Here is a 20993-nt window from a genome sequence, read left to right on the forward strand (position 1 = left end):
ATTATATAATAAATTTTTTTAAACCGATTAAAGACTTTTTCTAATTAATAATTTTGTCAATATCTAAGATTATTGTATTCTCTGGCCATAATTATCTACACTCCTATCCTTCTATTAATTAATAACGATCTCTATGGTAGCTAATTTTTTGTACGACGGAAATTTTGGTCGATGCTCAAATTGGATCGATGCGACCATCGATCACAGGTGTGCGAAGGAACAACAGATTTAGCGTGTGATCAGGTTAGGTGGGTGGATGAGATTTATGGCGAATAGAAGCGCGACGGGTAATGAACGATCATTATTACCGCGGCCTACCGCGTCTATTAATTTACTCGCGGTAGGCTTTCGAAAAGCCTTGAGAGGTGCTGCTTTGCTCAATGTCCTGCCCTACTCGTTGTTACTCTATGAAATCACGCCGTTCCCGGCAATGTTGCATTATGCGAAAATCGTTCGCTAAAATTAGTCACAGACGATTATTGCGCGCGCCGGCATATAAAATGAGCCACGCCGGGAGAACAGTGGCGGAGATTTACCAATAAACGAATCTCTCCTTAAAATTCTGAAAAATACAGTGAGATTCCTAATTATTTATTCCTAAAAAAAATGTAATTCGTAATCGCAAAATAAACCGATATTTTTCTCACAAATGGCATATAATTATGTTTAAACGTAATCTTTGATTAATGTTTTAATAAAATTCTTGCGAAAATAAGAAAATTGACAAATTAATATAAATTCTCAAAAACTATTAATAATAAATCTTACAATAAATATTAATAAATTTTGAGGATATTAATTTTTAGAGAAATTCATTCGCCTTGTTCTAATCTATATAATCTACGTTTAATTGAGCAGCGAAGATATTGTTATTAATTATTTTTCGCTTATTAAAGAAATTATATTTTAGTTATAAACAAATTTCCGAAACCTGATGCAGAGGCTGTAAATGTTGGCTCCAAAATCTTTAAAACTTTGGATACGTTACTGTGAGAAAAACTGCCGCACTTTCCCGATGCGATCTCTTCTCGATGAAGATATGCAAAGCATATTGAGTAATAATGCTGGGTGGCGCATGGTTTACGTGTCTATCTGTCATCGAGTACGTTTTTCCGCTCTTAGTCAGACCATATGTCGATATATTCCATCACACAAATTACATATGATCTAACAACCAAATTATCTTCTATGTAAAACGGCAATCAATCAAATTCTTTTCCTCCCTAAATCAACATATTCGAAATATTTTATCACTTTTACCTCTATCAATTTACATTTTAAGTTAAAATAATTTCTAAATTTCTAAATATTCGTGTTTGTGTTACGTTCGCTTTTACAATTTCTTTATATCAATTTTTATTTTCTATTTTTCTATGTAAGATTTACGTTTATATGGAATATATATTTAATGATATGATTATATATAAAATTGTTTTATTATTTTATATTAAAAATCATATACATACGTGGTAATATATTTTCTCTGCATAATCTTTACGATTATAATATATATTATTTATTATTCTCTCTCTCATAACCTTTTTAGTATATGTACTGATATGAACACAATTTCACAGCCGTCTACATATTTGAAATTGTGGAAATTTTATGACGCAAAATTTGATCGCAAGCGCCATCTCTCGTGACACGGAGAAAATGCGAAACGCGAGGAAAATATGGCGGCCCGCAAGGTTGTTAGAACATGTTTCGAGACAGTTTCAAATATTACAAAAGCCGAAATCCGGCACCTAATCTCGACGATGTGATGGATTTTGAAAGTCCAGATCATGTTAGAGTATGTTAATATAGCGATTGATATGTTCTTTCGACAATTAATCAATATTATTTTAGGTTAGGAAGATCGAAGCAAACATAAGTGACGAACAGAACGAGAATAATTTTGGACTGAAACCAGCAGAGGAATGGACAATTTACGAATTGCTAGATATCCCCGGTGAGTGAATTTTGTATGACACATTACAATAATTAAAATTTATTTTTTAATATTGTGCATAAAATATTTTGTGAAATATCATACATATTTAATCCTCGATTAAGATCTCCTAAATAACAATATTGTTATTTCTCATATGAAATATTATAATTAATATTTAATAGTCTATATCCCTGGATTTCTCTTATTATCTTCAGGACTTATCTTTATTCAGAATCCATTTACACCAGACGGTCAACGATACTGGATCACAAAATGTTTGAAAGATTATTCCAAGGAGCCATATAAGTTAAATATAGACGCTCATAATATTTTAACTGATGAAACATGGTGGGAAATATGTTTTCAGTAAGAACAATTATAAAATTGAATTTATTAATACTAATAATTTTTATTAATTACTTTTATCAATAATATAGATCTTTATATTGATTAAATATACATTTATAAAAAAAAATCTATATTAATATCTAGATCGATATTTAATTACTTTAATTTGTTGCCAGAATGTCGGAAAGAGCGAAAATTCTTCTACCTAAACTACGATGGTCAACATTGGGTTATCATCACAATTGGGACACAAAATTATACTCCGAAAACTCAAAGAGCGACATGCCAGCGGAATTATCCAGTTTAACATCCATTTTGGCGAAAACATTAGGTTTCTCGGACTTTAAAGCAGAAGCAGCAATTGTTAATTATTATCGTATGAACTCAACTTTGGCAGGACACACAGATCATTCGGAGATCAATGTGGCCGCGCCACTTTTCTCTATAAGTTTCGGACAGACAGCGATTTTTCTAATTGGTGGGCCGAAACAGGAAGATTCAGCTAACGCAATCTTTCTGCGAAGTGGAGATGTAGTGATAATGTCGGGAAGCTCTCGTTTGAGGTATCACGGAGTGCCGAAAATTTTATCGGCGTCCAGAATACCATGGGACGATAATAGCGAGGACAATCGTAAAACTTTTACATACAATTACGATGATTGGCGCAAGGCGCGAACTTATATCGTCGAAGCTCGGATTAATATGAATATACGACAAGTTTTAGAACCTGGACAAATTGTATTATATTAAACCATATTGTATTTTTTTGTGGACAGAAATATATTAAAGATATTTATTTTATCAAAAATATCAGAGATCTCTCTGTTTTATATATTTTTAGTTATCATTTTGTATACTCATTATAACAAAGTTATGTGTGTATTAAGTTATATTTAGTTTAGTACATAGATTATCTGTCAAATATTAATCAAACTTGTATTGCGTTCTATATATATCTCTCGCAATTGAAATTGTATATCAGTTTAAATTTTCGGTTTTATATATACATATATTGCAATAAGAATTATGTATATTCAAATTCGTTATTATGTTTAATATATTTATTATTTATTTAATTAATTTTTCTTTTATTCTTATTTTTATTTTTTTGGATTAAACTTTAATCATATAATTTTACAATCGCGCGCCATTATAGAGAAACACGACGGTCACGACTTCCGGTCTCTTGAGTCAGCTGATCAATCACGTTCCTGTCTGTTGCTGCACAGTAGTCGAGAGAATGTCAGGCAAAGATAAATTACCAATTTTCCCCTCTAGAGGGTAAGTGTTTTATTTTATCATATTGATTATTACGAAAATTCAACAATTTCATTCATACATCGTATATTGTCAGTTATTCTTCAGTAAAATTTCACTTTAAAACATACTGGAACACTGGGTGTAACCCCGTCTTCAATTGTTAAGAAGACTTTTAAATATTTAAGCATTATCACATAATTCTTTAAACATTTATTTACAATTATTAAATAATTATTTAAACATTTTGATTATCTTTTATCTCACTACAAAAATGTTTGATTCCTAAAAAATATTATAATCACAGATTTGTTTTGTGCATAGAACAATTTAAGAAGACTTTCAAATGTTTAAGTGTATGAATATTTTCAATCTGTTCTATCTTGTAAAATGCTTCTTTTATAAAAATTTTATTGACAAAAATTTATTTCTTACACAAAATATTTAATAACGTGACACAATATTTATGAGTGAATAGTAATAATATCTAATATATTTTAAGTATAAAAACAATAGTGCATTTTAATATAACAATAATACATTGTTATTAAATTTATGTATTTGTATTCCAGGGCTCAGATGCTGATGAAATCTCGCTTGCAAGGAGCGCAAAAAGGACATGGTTTACTGAAGAAAAAAGCTGATGCATTGCAAATGCGTTTCAGGATGATCTTGGGAAAAATTATAGAAGTATAAAATATATTAATTTTATTATTAATTTTATCTTTCTATACTATTTTACACTATTTTACTTTTATTTTATTCTATTCTATTATTAATTCCGTTTATAGTTTCTTTATTTGACTTTTTCTACAGCCTTATTGTTATTTTTATTTGTGATTGTGATTTATTTCTTATCTACCTCTCTTATCTATTTCTACATTTCTATTTTTTTTCATTTTTTAGACCAAAACTTTGATGGGCGAAGTAATGAAGGAGGCAGCCTTTTCATTGGCGGAAGCAAAGTTTGCTACAGGAGATTTCAATCAGGTGGTTCTGCAGAATGTGACAAAAGCACAGATCAAAATTCGTTCCAAGAAGGATAATGTTGCTGGTGTGAATCTACCGATATTTGAATCCTATCAGGATGGAACAGATACTTATGAGTTAGCAGGTCTGGCAAGAGGTGGTCAACAATTGGCCAAACTGAAAAAGAACTATCAACGAGCAGTGAAATTGCTGGTAGAACTGGCGTCGCTACAGACGAGTTTCGTCACTCTGGACGAAGTTATCAAGATCACGAATCGACGTGTTAATGCTATTGAACATGTTATCATCCCTCGAATTGAAAAAACTTTAGCCTACATTATTTCGGAGCTCGACGAACTTGAAAGAGAAGAGTTCTATCGGTTGAAAAAGATTCAAGATAAGAAGAAGATCATCAAGGCGAAGGTACGATTAATTAATTTATTCTTTATCAATTAGTAATTATATATTATCTAAAATCTGAATCGATTGTAGCTTGAAGCGGAAAGAGCAGTATTAATTGCATCCGGACATGATTTTGAGGCTACAAATCTGCTCGACGAGAGCGACGATGATGTGCTGTTTTAAATACTGTAAATAATATGTTATAAATATTAAGATGTTAATAGCCCCAAAAAGACGAAAAAAACCTCTTCTCTTCCTGTTTAGCTTTTTATTATGATTTTACATTATGGCACAATGACAGTCTCATTTAGAGATATATTTATTTATATTTTAGAGAATGTCATTAGAAGCCTTTTCTTTTCTTTATAATTTCAAGAAAACAACTTTATCAAACCTACTGTTCTTATCTTTCAAAATATGAATATGGTATATGTAGCAATATAAAAATAAGCAATTATATATATTATATTACACACAGACAACAGCAATGCTGTTATTTTTTAGAAGTACTTCAGATATTTTAATTCTACATTGTGAAAAGTATTTTAATCCTATATATCGCAAGTTTATTCCATTGTCATCCAAATCATTTCCGATTTGTATGATGTGAGAAATTCTACAATTTAATTCTATATATTGATTAGGGAAATGTAATAAATATATGTATATATTCCTTTCTGTATCATTTATCTCCAATCATTATTATTTGCTTTATTCTTACTTTATCTCAAGTTCTTTAAAACTTCTAGAAAAATATGTAAATTTTGTACAGGAGAAAGCAGATTAATTATTAAAATATAAATCTTGCTTATATTTTATATTTCAATCAATTTAGTGAAATTTATTTCACATTAACTACGATTTGCAGATGAAATCGTTTAATAATAAAAATTATTTCCGAATGAAATTGAAAATGAATAATTGATAATTTTGATTAAAATTGAAATTTCTATTATAAACATTTACAAATAATTTTTATACACGATTGAAATCCGATAAATGAAGATAGCTTTTGCAAAAAAATATAGAAAATAATTTAATAATATCGAATTTACAACAGAATCTTAGTTGCAGATAGCAGAAGGATGAAGGAGAGTATAAGATTAATCCTAATCTTATTTTATCTATATTTTTGTTAATTTCGTTAAATTGATTTAACGAATTAACGTGGCACAATCGACGTGTACGACTGACCCAGTATATTCGCCAGTGAACTAGGTCGATCAATATTATATAGGAGGAGGGAAAAAGGGGTGGTTTTCCTATATGAGAGGTGACACTCTTCTTCACTAAGGGGAGTTCGCCCAGTCGAACTCCCAGTATATATTTCCAGTGCGCGTTGGAAAATACATCCGAGACATGCCATCATCTTCTGGCGAGGATTGTTTGACTGTTGTGGAGGTACCAGAGAATCGCTATGACGAAGCAATTCACCACTTGAGATGGAATTTCTTCGCCGACGAGCCACTCAACAATGCTGTAAGACTCTGTGCGAAGGGGGAATCCCAACGTGAGCTCGAGCAGCACTGTCTGCTCACTTTGAAGCAGGGTTACTCCAGGATGTTAGTGAATTCAAAGGGAGCGGTGAGCGATAGTTTCTTATATCATATAATATCATATAATAATTATTTTATTCATCTCTTTTACGTATATATTAAAAAATTAATGATTACTTTTATATTCTTATTTTTATTTGCTTATTTGTTAATATCTCGATGTCTTATTAATTCGATATTTTTCATTAACTTAATAATAATTATTTATAATTGCGGAAAATAACCATAATTATTTTGTCTATTTTTCTATAAATATTTTTTTTATTATATCTTGTCATAGATATTAATTCTTCATTTTTCATTATTTATTTATTTATTAATAAATTATAATTTTTATAAATCTAATAATTGATGGAACTTTGTGATTAATCTAATATTCTTGAAACAATAATCGCATTATTCTTATTATCTGTTTACAAAATTATTTTCTTCATAATTTTTTATTTTAACTTATTTATTAATATATAAAATTTTTTGTCTATAATATCAGATTTCAATATCGTCACGAAAGATGTATATTATCTGAATCGCTTTATCAGATAGCTGGGATGGCACTAAACGGCATTCTGAAAAAGGGCGAGCGCGAGGAAGCGGAGCGGCGTCTTGCTGAGCTAGACGACGAAAAGTTCAAGACGATCTTCGGGCTGCTGTATAAGGTGAACGACAAGATTGATTTATTTGCCAAATATGACGTAGATGAGCTGTTCGAGTGCCGGATCCTTAGCGTCGACGAAAACTACCGTGGCAGGGGTTTGGCCAGCATTCTTATGGCCGATAGCGTAAAAGTTGCCAAAGACGCCAGTTTCAAGGTAAATTAATTTATCCTATGTCTATTTTAATTTATTTTTCTATTGATTTTATTCATTTGCATAAATAAATTTGTCTATATATTTTGTGTATACATGAAAACTAAATGAATCTAATTTATTCTCTATATGTTTAATTTCATCTTTTACATCTATGTGATGAAAATTATTTTTTAATTATTTTGCACAAAAATAAAATAAAATAAATATATCGTAAAATATTCCTTCGACATTTAAAGAGTTCGAAAAAATGTCTTTTTATTAAAGTGACTTATATATATTTATGTAGTTATTATATCGATTTTACATGTTATAAAGAGAGGATATCATTTTTTATTTTTGTTTTATTAATTTAAGATCGTTGCGTTGTTGTAACCCCTACTTTACATATACACCGTACATTTTTCTTTTGTTTCAGCATGCTCTTCGGTTAATATGCATGGGATGATTTTCGTTTATTCCCTCACAAGGTGTATAATTATAATGCATGTTATTCGTTTCTTTAAAAGATACTTTTGCAGTTCTTTGCGCAAAAACAAACGAGCAAAGAGACAGGTTAATATAATAAATCAACATACGATTCGATTTGAATTAATAAATAATATAATGAATAAAGCAATCTGTATATGTACTATATATAAACGAAAATTCATCGTTATTATCAAATAAAATTGGAAACGAATTATTACGTAATTTCGAAGTATTTTTTATCAAAACGATCATTGTGTTAAATTCGATATGTTTCTTCTATCTAGAAATCTTTACAACTCTTTGTAACAAGAATTCTTGATGCATTGAATTTTAATTTTAATAGAATTTAATAGAAAAATAACAAATATCTTTTGTGCAAATTTTTTAAAAATATATATTGCATTAGGTGTATACTATGTTAGGTATGTAATATGTATTACACAGGTATGTAAAGCCGATGCAACCGGCATATATTCACAAAGAGTCTGTCTGAAACATGGCTTCCAAGTAGAGGCGGAGATCTCCTACGCGGAGCTGGACAAATCCATTAGGCCGGCGCCGCCTCACCAAGCGTTAAAATTGATGACAAAACTGCTAGAGTGAAGATAAAAAAAGAAAGTCGCTCTTTCGGTAGGAGGGTTTAATTAAATTAAATCATCAACACGAAAGCGCAAAGTAAATATATGTGTATCGTCGTCGTGTCGTGACAATAACAGCTCTATTAATGCATGTCTCAGTGTCGCGAATGTGAGACGCTGTCTCATAAAACGTTTACTTAGTAAAAGAGACAAGAACAAAAATATCGCATAGTACATGTTGAAACGTTTTCAAATGGTATCTGCCCCCTCCCATATATACGTGTTCCAAAATCATTAAAGAAAAAAAAATCTGATTTAATAAAATAACGTTTTCGAATGAAGCACATTTGATCGTTCTAAGAGCGATAAAACCCAATTTGCTATGAACATGTGTTCGACCGAAAAATGGATTTTGAATCTGATTACTATACAAATAATATATTAAAAATATAAATAATATAAAATACATCCCATTTGACTCTATTTTAAAATATAAGATTCTTTGTCTTGATTAATCAATCAAACGCTTACTGGGAATATTTCATTGATTAATCTAATACTCCTAGTAACTTAAAACGGAATTTATGACGTTATTAATCGCTCTCAGAGCGATCAAACTTGCTTCACTTGGAAACGCTAAAATAATGAAATTGAAAAATTCGATATAATCGAAAAAGTCTGTGATTGTCTCACAGATCGCATTTAGGCTTTCCGTTTCCGTTCCGCCAATCGCTCCACTCTGGCGAAAAATTGGAGATATACGAAATATTTATAGAATCGTCGTATATTGTTTAACTCATACCTAAGCGTTTAACACATTGATTGCCATGCGACCCGTATATGAATAATATGTACGTTTTGCCGCGTGATAAAAAATTGTTATTTTTATATTATTAATTCTTGTTATTTTACTGTGTCGCATGATCATTCGTGCGTAAATGTGGCATGATAGAATTCTCGGCAAATACAGCATGACAGTCAACTGTTAAAGCAAACGTATCAATATAATTAAATCTAATTTAATAATATATATATATGCAATAAGAGTCTTCTGAAAGGATTTCGTTGTTTTGCGACAATTTTGACTATTTAAGGATTGGAAAAAGGATATTAATAATTGATCGTGCAGCAAAGTACCAATCTGATAATAGAAAGTAAGAAAGATAAAAAAAGTTGCAAAATATCAAACATTGTTCTATCTTTATATGTCTCGCGATTCGCCAATATCGCTGCGTGAGAAATGGTCCATAAGATACATAAGGTCTAGTTATATCTTCTTTCTCTCATGCGTACATACATAAGTGAAATGCAATGGTGCAGGTTGTTTTCTAACTTGTATATTTACTACTTCTATCGAAAGCGACAATATTTGATCGCAACTCGAAGTTGTTATTTTGGATTATAATATAAATGGGTCCATATAAATTTTAAAAAAAGTTATATGTGAAAAGAGGAAAATGAAGGATATTTTTATCAATGTCACGTGTTGCAAAAGAGTAATATATAAAGTATATACGAGTTATTTTGTAAAAACATCCGCTAAATGCAAATTATAACGCGATTTATAATAATTTATATTGCGTAATGATATGTATCCTTTACAGAAAATAATAAATTTCGATTTTTAGGAATTGAATCGATGGCTGTAAAGCACCCAAATTTGAATTCAAACGTAATTTTTATAGATTTTTATAGATAAACAATTTTATATATAAACAATTAATTCCGTTAACTTGGATTTTATTTTTTTATTTTTGTATATGTGTATATGTACAATAACAAAGCATCAAAGCTTTCTTGTGGCTTGTTTTCAAAATATGTGAAAAAAATTCTTAATTCGCCGAACACATCTAATAAGAAAGATAATAAAGAGTGTGTTCCTTATTCTTTTTTTTTTTTTAACAGAAATATGCGCTAGTTAGAGTTTCTAAAAAATAAGTTCCTATCATAGATATTAAATACATTTCTATAGTAACAAATTAATGAGTCTAAAAGTTTGTTTGCCTCCTAAAATGCTTTTGCAATTTGTTTTGCTTTATTTGCAATTGTGTTGAATATTTTGTTTGGATTCTCTGCAAGTATTGGACATCCCGAGCTCTTCTCTGGACAGCTTCCATCTGAATCTCCGAACCACCGAGTGCTCTATACTGCAGCAATAATTTGCGCAATTTCTCTCCACTGTTCTTAGTTACTGTAACCGGCTCGAGATTCAGATTCTGTTTGTAATAGCGCACTAAAGCGCGATGACCTATTACTTTGCCGGAAGGTAACTTCAATTCGTATCCCTCATCATCCAGAATCACCGATTGTTTTGACGATTCTGTATCCGGATCGGCGTCTTTAGCATCTGGATAGCTGGATGAATAATCATAAAACTGCATATACTCAAGTAGCATCTCTCCTTCGTACAACATCATGCAATGGCCCTTGTCAATCATATGCGATCTCACTGCTCCTATGCTTTGTAATTGTCTTCCTACAAAAATATTTAAAAATTTTATGAGTATTTGATTTAAAATTGAATTTCAATTTAAAAAATTTTTTATGTATATAATTCAATTATTTTATTTTTCTCCAAATTTTAATTCTAATTAAATTCAATTTTGAAAATATACAAAGTTAAGATATAGGAATGTACAAAAAAATATTTTCAACAAATTTTGGAATAGATTCAAAATCTAATAAATTTGTTTTCTAGGAATCTCAATAATTGATTTTATTTCTAGAAAATAAATTCTATAATAAAACTCATTAAAAAGAAATTTCACTAAGCAACATGATGCAAATAATATATATTATTTACATTGTATGGTATATAATACAATTTTAATTCATTTAAAATTAATTAATTTTTATATTTTATACTTATAATTGAAATTCAATTTTGTTGGAGAATTCTTGTAATGCAAAGCATAATAATAAAAAAGATAAAAAAATAAAAATACTTAATTAAATAAAAAGAAAATAAAATTTATTTACCTGAATCGTTACACCAGATACATTTGTATTCGCTGTATATTTTTTGCCCTAAATACAGCAGCAGACCTTTTAGGTCACTACAATACTCAAGGTCGGGCACAAAGAATGAATGTTCCACCATCATGTGTTTTAAATTACGTGTTACAGATCTACTATGATGGTCACAAAACAAACAGTCATTACGCTCAATAGGATTTTCTAAGTCATCAAGCCATTCATTTGAATCCAAAGACTCTATATCCGAATTTGTTTCAATCTCCATTTCGTCCTCTGTATTTGTTGGACTTTTGCTGGAAACTACAACTTTATCTCTTTCTTCCATTTTCTTTTTATGAGTCTTAGACACAATATGATTATAGTACTGCTTTTCATTCTTAAACTTCTTTCGACATATTTGACATTTCTGGTTTTGCTTTGCCTTAATTTCATTTGCATTATCCTTGTGATAAACTATGCTCTTATTCTGGAACGCTTCATATGTAATTGGAGCTAATTCACTCACTTTCCTATGTAGATTATATCTGTGCCATTCGGAACTGTAATGTATCTTATGCGCTTGTGGATCTGTGAATATTACATGGCATGCTAGACAAGTAAACGAATTTCTTGTAGGCTCAAGTGTAAGACTTGTCCTAGTATTCATTTTATTGTTTTCTTCTGAATAACTCCTTTCTTGAGTTAGCTTCATCGATATAAACAAAAAACCAGAATTAAGTTCTTGAAATCTCACATTAAAGCTTTTCTATAACAGAAAAAAAAAATATATATATATATATGTATATATATATATGATCAAACATTGGTATCCCTCCGAGTTTACTCAAATTAAAAAATTTTATGAGCAATATTTTATTTCGTTTTTGGAACTAATTTCATTGACTAATTCATCAAAGAATACACGAATAGCCAACAAAGCGAGAAAACTTCGTATATTTACAAATATAATTTAATATAATATAAACGCACTGATAAGATTAAATATATTCCATTAATATCAAAAAAAAAATATAATATTTTTTCGCTACTAACATGTGACAGGACACGTGTTTTTGAGGTTAGTGAAATTAGTCGCACAATGCAATCTTCATTTAAAAAGTATTCATAGTTTCATTACGAATATATATTACAATTTCCTTCAATATATATTACGATAATTTTTAAATTTCAACTCACCTAATATACAATATTTTAAGAAACAAAATGCAATCTTTGCGAAAAAGAAGCAAATGATTTTAAAAATCACAAATCTCAACACGATGTACTTGGATTTGCTCAAATCTGCTACGAACATAGACATAGTATATCTAGACCGAGCGTTTGCCTTTATTTAAGGAGTGGGGGTAAAGATGCACGTAGAAAAGGACATACTTTGTTTCGTGCCTCTTGCGTTCTCTCTCGCTCGCACAGAGCATAGCGCTCTCTTTCGCTACGTGCTACGTGCGAGAGAGAACGCAAGGGACACAAAACAGAGTATGTCCTTTTCTACGTGCACATCGGCTCCCACTCGTCAACACTCGGTCTAGATATACTATACTATGTCTATGGCTACGAATAATTACGCTATTCATTATCTCTGATCTCTGAAGTAATTTAAAATTTAAACCATTGAAAAGATTATTATTAAAGACGGCCTTAGGTAAATTTTAAATGAATTCAAGTGAACTGAACTCTCTCGGAGATATAATTGCTTGAAAAATGCTAAAATTATCAACCATTTTAGCGGATACGAAAATTATTGAAAATTATTGTTATTTTAATTTATTAATTTAATTATCCAATCCATTTTTTATTCTTAAAAATTTATGTAGATTTGTAACGTCAAGTAGAATGCATTCTTAGTCGAGGACGAGTGATTTCTCACAATTTAATAGAAAATTTCATTACATAATTAAAATATAAAATTTAATTTAAAAATTTATTTTATTCTCACTCTGTTTTATCGACGAATTGTTTTGTAAGTATCGAATATCTCTACCGCGAAGTGATGGCGCTCGCGGCGCTTGTGACTGCGCTGAAACTATATTCTATGTTTGTCAGACAGTAGCCATCGCGCAGCACGAGTCAATCGGAGGATTCTCGGTTAGTCTCCGTATAAACACGTCTCAATTTTCATTTTTGATCGATCTCCATGCGAATCCGCGAACACCATTAGCAGCATAAATTTGCCGAGTCAATTCGTTGGCGACGAATCAACGGAGCGATCAAAAGCGACGACGGGAAGCACCAGAAGGCCGGCTCTACGATCGACGGCTCTCCCTCACTCTCCTTCTATCTCTCTCGCTCGAGGCATCTCGCTCGCAGCTCGTCGACTCCTCTTCGGACACTCGTCGCGAGACACGTATAATCGGTCTATCGGTCACCTCCCCTAGAGGAGGGCGATCCATCCATCTGTCTCGAATCTTGGCTCTACCGAGCGGCGGATTTTCACGCTAGAAAGCGGCCGTCCAGCAGGGCGATACCATTTTATATGACTTTACTTCGACGACGAGGTAAGTTTTATTCTCCTTTTCTTTCTCCCTATCCCCCTCTTTCTCTCTCTCTCTCTCGCTCGTTCTCTTACGAATTTTGATAATTGGGATAACGAAAATAAGATTGCAAATTCGATATTAATCCAGTATCATTAGATCGATCAAGACTTGCCATTTTTTTTTTTTTTTTAAACACCATAACCTCTCTCTCTCTCTCTCTCTCTCTCTCTCTCTCTCTCTCTCTCTCTCTCTCTCTCTCTCTCGCGTCCTCGTTCGTTCACTCGCACCCGCTAATTTTAGCGAACAGCCATTTTGGACGGCATGAGGCATGCGGAGCCGCAACGGCCTCCTCGCCTGCGGAAATGAACATGTCCCTCCTCCTCTCCTCTCTGCGGCAGCTACGATATTCGCGTGCGTGTCGCATGATGCGTCATCGCCGGAGGAGGAAATGAGCTTTCCCAAGCCGGTCTTCACCCAACGTGGTTCGCGCGTTTCCTCTAAATTTATTACTCTCAGAAATACGCGCAATGTGTCTCTTCGTCTTTTACTCTCTTTCTAAATTCAAATAGATAGAAATGTGTGAAATGAGATGTAAGTAAAGAAGCCAAATATGAAAATTCAAAGATTTACAGGAAAACTACAGTTGCGGAAGAAGGGATTTTGAAATTGGACGAACGTATATATCTAGACTCTTCAGAGGAAACTTTTGAACGAATAGAAAGTCTATTTCTTCTACTTACTTTCTATATATTGCAAATAGAAGAATTGAGTAAAATTACGAAAAGTTCGAAGGGACCTATTCTAAACAAGCGAACTGCATTAGGATATTTTCGTTTATCACTTCTGCATCTCGCATACTATTTTTCGATCGCGTTACATTTGCTTAATCCACGCAAGTGATCCCGCAAGTGCGAAAAGGCTGCGCAAGAAGCGATGTAATAAATTATAAGGAATCTTAAAGTAACCGATATGGCGATTCGATTAATATAATCGATTAATATATCGCATTTATGTATATATTAATACATTGTCACGATAATGATACTATAATGAAGAGATTATTTTTTACTTTTATAATTAATAATGATCACAAATAATGAAAAAGTAATATGACAGTTAACGTAACAGCTGTTAGAATTTGACAGGCAAATGTAAGGAAAGACCATATTTTAATATATATCTAATTATATTATTGCTGGACATTATCTATTTACGCGATATCATTCTATTTAAAAATATTAGGCTATTTATAGAATGCCTAATTTTTATCCCGTCACTCAAATTCGTACGCGCGACATGTGTATATTTATGATAAGATATATTATTCTATTTTTTTTTTTTTTTAAATATCGATAATAAAATACACAAGAATTTCTTTTGGGAAGATGAAAGATCCCTGTAAAGATTTACTAAAGTGACTTGCTTTTTCACAACGGATAATAATTTTTATTGATTATCCGTTTCTTTATCTTTTGTTTTTAAATGGAAAATTTCACGCACTTTGAGATAATTAGTGTATCCACAAGATTAATGTCCTTTTAATCATTTTAATTATCCATACAATATCGGCTGGATATAATCTATTTAAACTTTCTATCATGTGTACATATTTATCATATTTATTGCCTTATATCGCGCGCGCGCGCGAGAGAGAGAGAGAATATTTTATATTATAATATATAGCTTGTAATATACGTTCGAAACATTGAACTTGACGACTATTTGCTACAAAAAAAAAAAAAAGGAAGGAAAGAGCTATTACCTCGCGTGTCACTTTGCATATTATGCAAATCGCAAATCGCTGCGTCATCTAATAATAACTGTATACATCGAGTATTCAATGATTGCGACTTGCGTATTATTTAAAACTGACATTACAATGCATATCCGATTTTAATCGGAGCCCATTATCTTTTATTTATTAATGCATAATATATTCATTTAATTAATTCTTATCGATTTAACGGATTAAATCTTTTCACTTGATACTAACATATAATATATTTGGTTGAATCTGTCATAAAGTTAAGCTCACACATTTCTTATATATAGGATTTTTCAGCAGTCGCTATTTCTCTCGGTACATTCCCAGCACGATTTTTGATAGTAATGTTAGCTCTGAGACGCCGGGTATACGCGTCGCGATTAGATTATGTAACGTTGTAAATAACGCCGATAATCGCAGATAATATATTCTTCCGGCATGATTTTATAGTTCATATTATTCAGCCTCATCAAGATTGACAATAACGTTCGAATCGTATTCGTAAATACATGTAACTATCGATAATAAACTTCTATCGCGGTGTCAGTTGAATCGTCGTGTCAGTCTGTAAAATTGGTCTTTGCAGATTCAAAATTTACATTGGTAATTCTCGTACGTAATATTTTTTTCTTATAGATACAGAGAGAGAAAAAAATATAATAATAAAAATATAATACGCGTATGTATTTATACACAAACATGTATAATAAGTATACATATAGAAAAGAAACACACGATAAGAATAATATAAAAATAATAACGAAATTAGAACTGGAAAACTTCTTTCTCGATATATATATATATATATATATATATATATATATATATATATATATATTCCGGTTACTTTTATCAAATTTTGAAAGACTTTTTTTTTTTTAAGTTCTAGAAATATTTCGAGACGATCGCGTCAGGCAGGATTTAAATCTATCTTTCTCCTCTTTGTTCGTGCGAGAATCGCGAGCTGTTTTTTACATTTATCTGGCCAAGATAGCCTGCTACTTTGACCCTTAAGTATGCATACGATAACGATGCGAAATAATACCTCTTAATCAGTAAGCAGTGTCAGTAAGCTCCTCAAGCATAATTTCTCCTAGTGTGATTTCCGCAACCCGATCTCTGATATATCGTCAGCGAATCCATATCGATTCGTAGATTACTACCTTTGCCATTCGAGGAGATAAGAGATAGATAGATAGATAGATAGATAGATAGAGAGAGAGAGAGAGAGAGAGAGAGAGAGAGAGAGAGCGCAATCAAGTAATATAGATGAATTTCGCTCTCTCACTTTCTCCGAATCTGAATCGTGAACAGGAGCAAGTATGCTGAAACGGGTTTTGCGACAAGGAAAATATTTACCGAGGATCGCTGGATTGTTAATTATTTCAAAAACGGCAAAAAATTTTTAAACGGAATTTAATTAAACGGATTGCTGAAAAATTATACATGATATTAGGCTTGTGCATGTGCGCGCTATCTATTCATCTGACAAGTAAATACATTCTTATAATGGAGAATGATAAGTTGAGAAAAAAAATTCTCATTTAGAGAGAATGCTTTTAAAAAATTTTTCTGTAAAAAAAATATGTTTTATTTAAAAAAAAATCGCTTTGTAATTGCTTCGCAACGTAGTGTAAGATAAAGGTAACGATTGTTGAAATTCTAATTTGATTTCAGTTCGTCGATATGATCGTCCGTTTTTTATTGACGTAGCGGCATTAACGATGCGGAAACGATAAGAATGGCCTGTCGAAAGTTCTCCGCGAAATTAACTTTGCATTCAATTTGATTCAAAATCGAAACGATCGTGTATAATATTGATTTTAAATTATTTAAAAAAATCACAAATTATCAAATCGTTATTAAGTTATAATATTATATAAAAACAAGATTATGTGTTTTGTGTATATATAAATTTTGTAAGATTATCCATCGAATTAAATATTCATTTATTCGTTACATCCGTAAGAAGTATATTTATCACTTTATTTAATCAGCGTAATTACATACACGATTGAACAAGGAACGGCGAAAAGATTTGCAAATCACGTCGACGCAACCTGGACCTGGGTCAATCTATCTCCCGACCTATCTCCACGATTCCTCCTAGATCTTTCACAATACTCGTTGATAATTGACCGATCGAATTACTCTCTCCCAGTCAAGAAATTTAATTTCCCTCTCGCGACAATTACAAATCAATTTTGACATTAGTTTAACATAAATGTAAATACGGGATTAATATGACATGAAATATCACATATTAAATCTATTAATAATATTTATACGATTTAAAATTTCAAAATTGATTTAATTTCACGAATACACAAATATTAACATGTCTATAGTTATTGATAAGGATGTTTCACGATTGGCGACTGCTTGAACTACGTGCCGGTTAGCTACTCGAGAGTGGAGTAGAGTGACCTTGCTCGAAGGCTGTTCTCTCTCTAGAAGAGGCGACGTCGGCGTCCGGATCAATATACACGGTGGACGTCGAGAACGCGTGCGCGCTGCGGGATAGGCCGATCCGGGAGCTGTCAGACCACGAAGAGACGACGAGTGATTCTACTCTAGTTGCGCGCTAGCAAGAGGCCGACCTCTTCGTCTCAAGAGCTACCCCCCGCGCGAGAATCGATTCTCTTTCTCTCTCTCTCTCTCTCTCTCTCTTTCTCTCAACGACGCGACGGATCTGCTCCACTTTTTTCCCTCTATTCTTGTCTATCTATTTGTCTTCGAATCTTATCGTCCTTCTTCTTTTTCGTCGTCGTTTCTCTCTGCTCTTCGAGAGTGTCGTTGGGGAAGAAGTCTGCGTACACCTGGTGATCAACGACAGCGACTGCGGAAGACGCGTCAACGTCGCAAATCACGACTTATGCGTCTGTACCGAGCAGGTAATCGTTTCCGATACACGCGATTTCCTCGGGGTGCCATCCCGAACGATCTTCTATCTCGAGTGGATTTTGTACCAGGATTTGCTATTAGACTGCATATAGCCCTGACATTAAATTAGAGAAGAAACGCATTTCGGTAATGAAATTTGATTCGTCGTTCTCGGATGAAGATTTTATTATTAAGACATAAAGAAGAATTATTCCACAATTAATTCTTAAATATGTAATAATTCTTTAAATATGTGTTATCTAATAGAGGACGAAATGCAATTTCCAACTGATTATTCCATAATCTTAGGGCGTGCTCGAAAATGCGTCTCGATACATCCTAAGGTACATCTTAATCGCGAAAACACCGCTTATTGCCCGATAAATGGAGCGCGAGAATCAATATTAATAATGCATAGTTATTGTAAACAACTGACGGCTGCAATCGGGCATGGAATTACAAACTTGCGCACTATTGTACAATATAATGGTAATATATTTGCAGAAACGCGAGTACTATGTACACATCGCATTCTCAGGTATCGCCAACGCTAAATCGATAGGATATCTTACGGGATGTCTTATTATTACAAGAGGGATCATATCGGTTTCATTTGTGATAATCGTAAATTCTCGTGTATATATATCAGCTTACAATCGGTTTCGCGATATAAGTATGTATAATTTAAAAAAAATATTCGTTTTAATGGAAAAATTAATCATTACGAGAAATTTCTCCGTACGTATTGTCACATCATGTATAATCCGGGAGAAAATAAAAGATCGATTAAATAATCATTAATAGTGCTAAATTATTTATTGTTAAATCGTTTAATTGAATTAAAATAATACTTAAATAAATGTAGCTAAATCGTGTTTATCGTGCAAACATATTTTACTTGACAGCAGATTTACACGCGCACGCGTGTACTTTCATTTATTATACAATATATTTCCATTTAATTCTACTTCAAGCAAACACCTTCATTTATTGCGATTGCATTTGTTTGGCTATCGAGAGAGATCAAATTCGCTCGTCGCGATTTAGCTTCCGGGATCTTCAAGAAGGACATCTAGTCCGCAGTTAGTAGGGACTTTCGTTATCATGATCCTAATATGGTCTGTCCCGCACGAAAATCATCCGGATGATCGTTAGCACCATAGCCAGATGAAACTTACACCGGTCCGATGATCATCTATGTCTGAAAATTTCCCTAAATGTCATTCTCATGATCCTGCACATCCCGTGAACGCTTTTAGCAGATCAAACTCGCATGGATAAAAGCAATTTGCAAGATTTTCTGTCTTTCTCTGTATGCAGAATTCATCCTTCGATCCTGCGATTGAAATGAATCCGATAAGATCGAAGTTAAAGAGAAATAGAAGGCAAGATAATGCTCGATAAAGAAAAATATTTTAATTATACGTGTTGTATAATTTGAATTGGATAATTACAAGCTTTGTTAAAAAGTTAAATAGCTCTTTAAACAATTACAAATAGTTTAGTTTCAGATTTTAAAGATTTTTCACATAAAATAAAATTTAAAACACATATGATGAAATTTTATATTAAAATAAATTCAAAATTAAATTTTATAAATATAATATTCTTTATATTTTTTCTTTTATTTTTAAAATAAAATTTTTGTTTTCCCTTAAATTTTTTAAATAAAATCTAATTATCTATTCTAGGGAAGAGATAATTTATAAAACTTATGGTCTCTAATAAATTGATCAGGATTACTTCAAGTTTGTCTTATTCTTATTTGCAGAAACATCCAGGATATCATCCAGAGGGAAAGGATCGGCGTGTAGCAAAGGCGGCGGCGACAGCAGGACACTATCATCCGACCGGCAATCATCAAACGGCAACACCATCACCACCCACGATCGTTTGTTTTTACGCGAGTTAACCAGCGAGTTAACATCAACATCATTACCAACCTGGTACCACCGATTACCGGGCTTTCTTAGGGCGACGAGCGACGGACACGCAGCGTGTATGATCATTGAAGACTATCCCCCTACCCCACCCGCCACCGCCAAACCGAGGCAACACTCGAGGCATCAAGATACCATCCAACGATTCCTAAACCTCCATCTGGTCCTGCCCAAACACAGGACCTCAAAATTTTCCAGGTTCGTGGTCGTTGATTTTAGAGCTAGTTTGGTCAAAACAGTAACTTTAAAATTTTTTAAATTTAATATAATATCTTTTTAAAGATAAGTTTTTTTTCTTTACAGTAATAGGCATCGGAAGCTACAGCCATTCAGAGAAACGTGACTGGCGTCAGCGGGTAGCGGCGCGGCACGCCTTACCGCTAACAAGGATTACAACCCTGAAAACAGGCAGAACCACCCTGACTCGACACGCTGCTGTTACGAGCGATCACGAACAGGCGGCAGCCGTTGCCTACTATTGGCCACTGCTGGCTATCAAACTGCCGCTGGCTGGAAACGTGCGACAGAGGCGATCTAGAAGAACCAGGACGGAGACATTACCTACCTGAAAGAGAAAGATCGAATAGCGAATACAACATCATCTCAGGTTGCTTGAAACTTGATTTTTTTGTCGC

General features: G+C 32.4%; 5 protein-coding genes across 7 annotated transcripts; 4 read left to right on the plus strand and 1 right to left on the minus strand.

Moving 5' to 3' along the window:
* Positions 1 to 1675: 1675 nt before the first annotated feature.
* On the plus strand, positions 1676 to 3086 carry Alkb (alpha-ketoglutarate-dependent dioxygenase AlkB). Its single transcript, XM_070304150.1, has 4 exons — positions 1676 to 1795; positions 1852 to 1954; positions 2152 to 2302; positions 2461 to 3086. Exons 1-4 carry the CDS (start codon positions 1703 to 1705, stop codon positions 3032 to 3034), a joined length of 921 nt encoding a protein of 306 aa, XP_070160251.1. The 5' UTR covers positions 1676 to 1702; the 3' UTR covers positions 3035 to 3086.
* A 398-nt stretch (positions 3087 to 3484) lies between these two features.
* Positions 3485 to 5502, plus strand: Vha36-1 (V-type proton ATPase subunit Vha36-1). Its single transcript, XM_070303877.1, has 4 exons — positions 3485 to 3565; positions 4114 to 4231; positions 4448 to 4933; positions 5003 to 5502. The coding sequence occupies exons 1-4, from the start codon at positions 3525 to 3527 to the stop codon at positions 5093 to 5095; spliced, it is 738 nt and encodes a 245-aa protein (XP_070159978.1). The 5' UTR covers positions 3485 to 3524; the 3' UTR covers positions 5096 to 5502.
* Positions 5503 to 5901: 399 nt separating this feature from the next.
* On the plus strand, positions 5902 to 9877 carry LOC138937515 (arylalkylamine N-acetyltransferase 1). 2 transcript variants are annotated; one of them, XM_070303870.1, is made up of 3 exons: positions 5902 to 6496; positions 7008 to 7277; positions 8190 to 9877. In XM_070303870.1, exons 1-3 carry the CDS (start codon positions 6272 to 6274, stop codon positions 8346 to 8348), a joined length of 654 nt encoding a protein of 217 aa, XP_070159971.1. In that variant the 5' UTR covers positions 5902 to 6271; the 3' UTR covers positions 8349 to 9877. The 2 variants fall into 2 exon arrangements, with proteins under 2 accessions (XP_070159971.1, XP_070159972.1); XM_070303871.1 differs by lacking the exon at positions 8190 to 9877 and adding an exon at positions 7693 to 8173 and having other exon boundaries at positions 5903 to 6496.
* Positions 9878 to 10081: 204 nt separating this feature from the next.
* On the minus strand, positions 10082 to 12556 carry LOC138937887 (cytoplasmic 60S subunit biogenesis factor ZNF622). The gene is made up of 3 exons (XM_070304547.1): positions 12476 to 12556; positions 11303 to 12044; positions 10082 to 10799 (listed from the first exon to the last, which is right to left on the minus strand). The coding sequence occupies exons 2-3, from the start codon at positions 11988 to 11990 to the stop codon at positions 10312 to 10314; spliced, it is 1176 nt and encodes a 391-aa protein (XP_070160648.1). The 5' UTR covers positions 11991 to 12044; positions 12476 to 12556; the 3' UTR covers positions 10082 to 10311.
* Positions 12557 to 13348: 792 nt separating this feature from the next.
* LOC138937889 (uncharacterized) lies at positions 13349 to 20749 on the plus strand. Of its 2 annotated transcripts, none has more exons than XM_070304549.1 (3): positions 13349 to 13791; positions 20190 to 20556; positions 20662 to 20749. In XM_070304549.1, the coding sequence occupies exons 1-3, from the start codon at positions 13770 to 13772 to the stop codon at positions 20699 to 20701; spliced, it is 429 nt and encodes a 142-aa protein (XP_070160650.1). In that variant the 5' UTR covers positions 13349 to 13769; the 3' UTR covers positions 20702 to 20749. The 2 variants fall into 2 exon arrangements, with proteins under 2 accessions (XP_070160650.1, XP_070160651.1); XM_070304550.1 differs by lacking the exon at positions 13349 to 13791 and adding an exon at positions 18104 to 18429.
* Positions 20750 to 20993: the final 244 nt, after the last annotated feature.

The sequence above is a fragment of the Polyergus mexicanus genome, unplaced genomic scaffold (assembly GCF_030449975.1).
Source record: "Polyergus mexicanus isolate NDT 795.1 unplaced genomic scaffold, iyPolMexi1.0 SCAF_11, whole genome shotgun sequence".
NCBI lineage: Eukaryota > Metazoa > Arthropoda > Insecta > Hymenoptera > Formicidae > Polyergus > Polyergus mexicanus.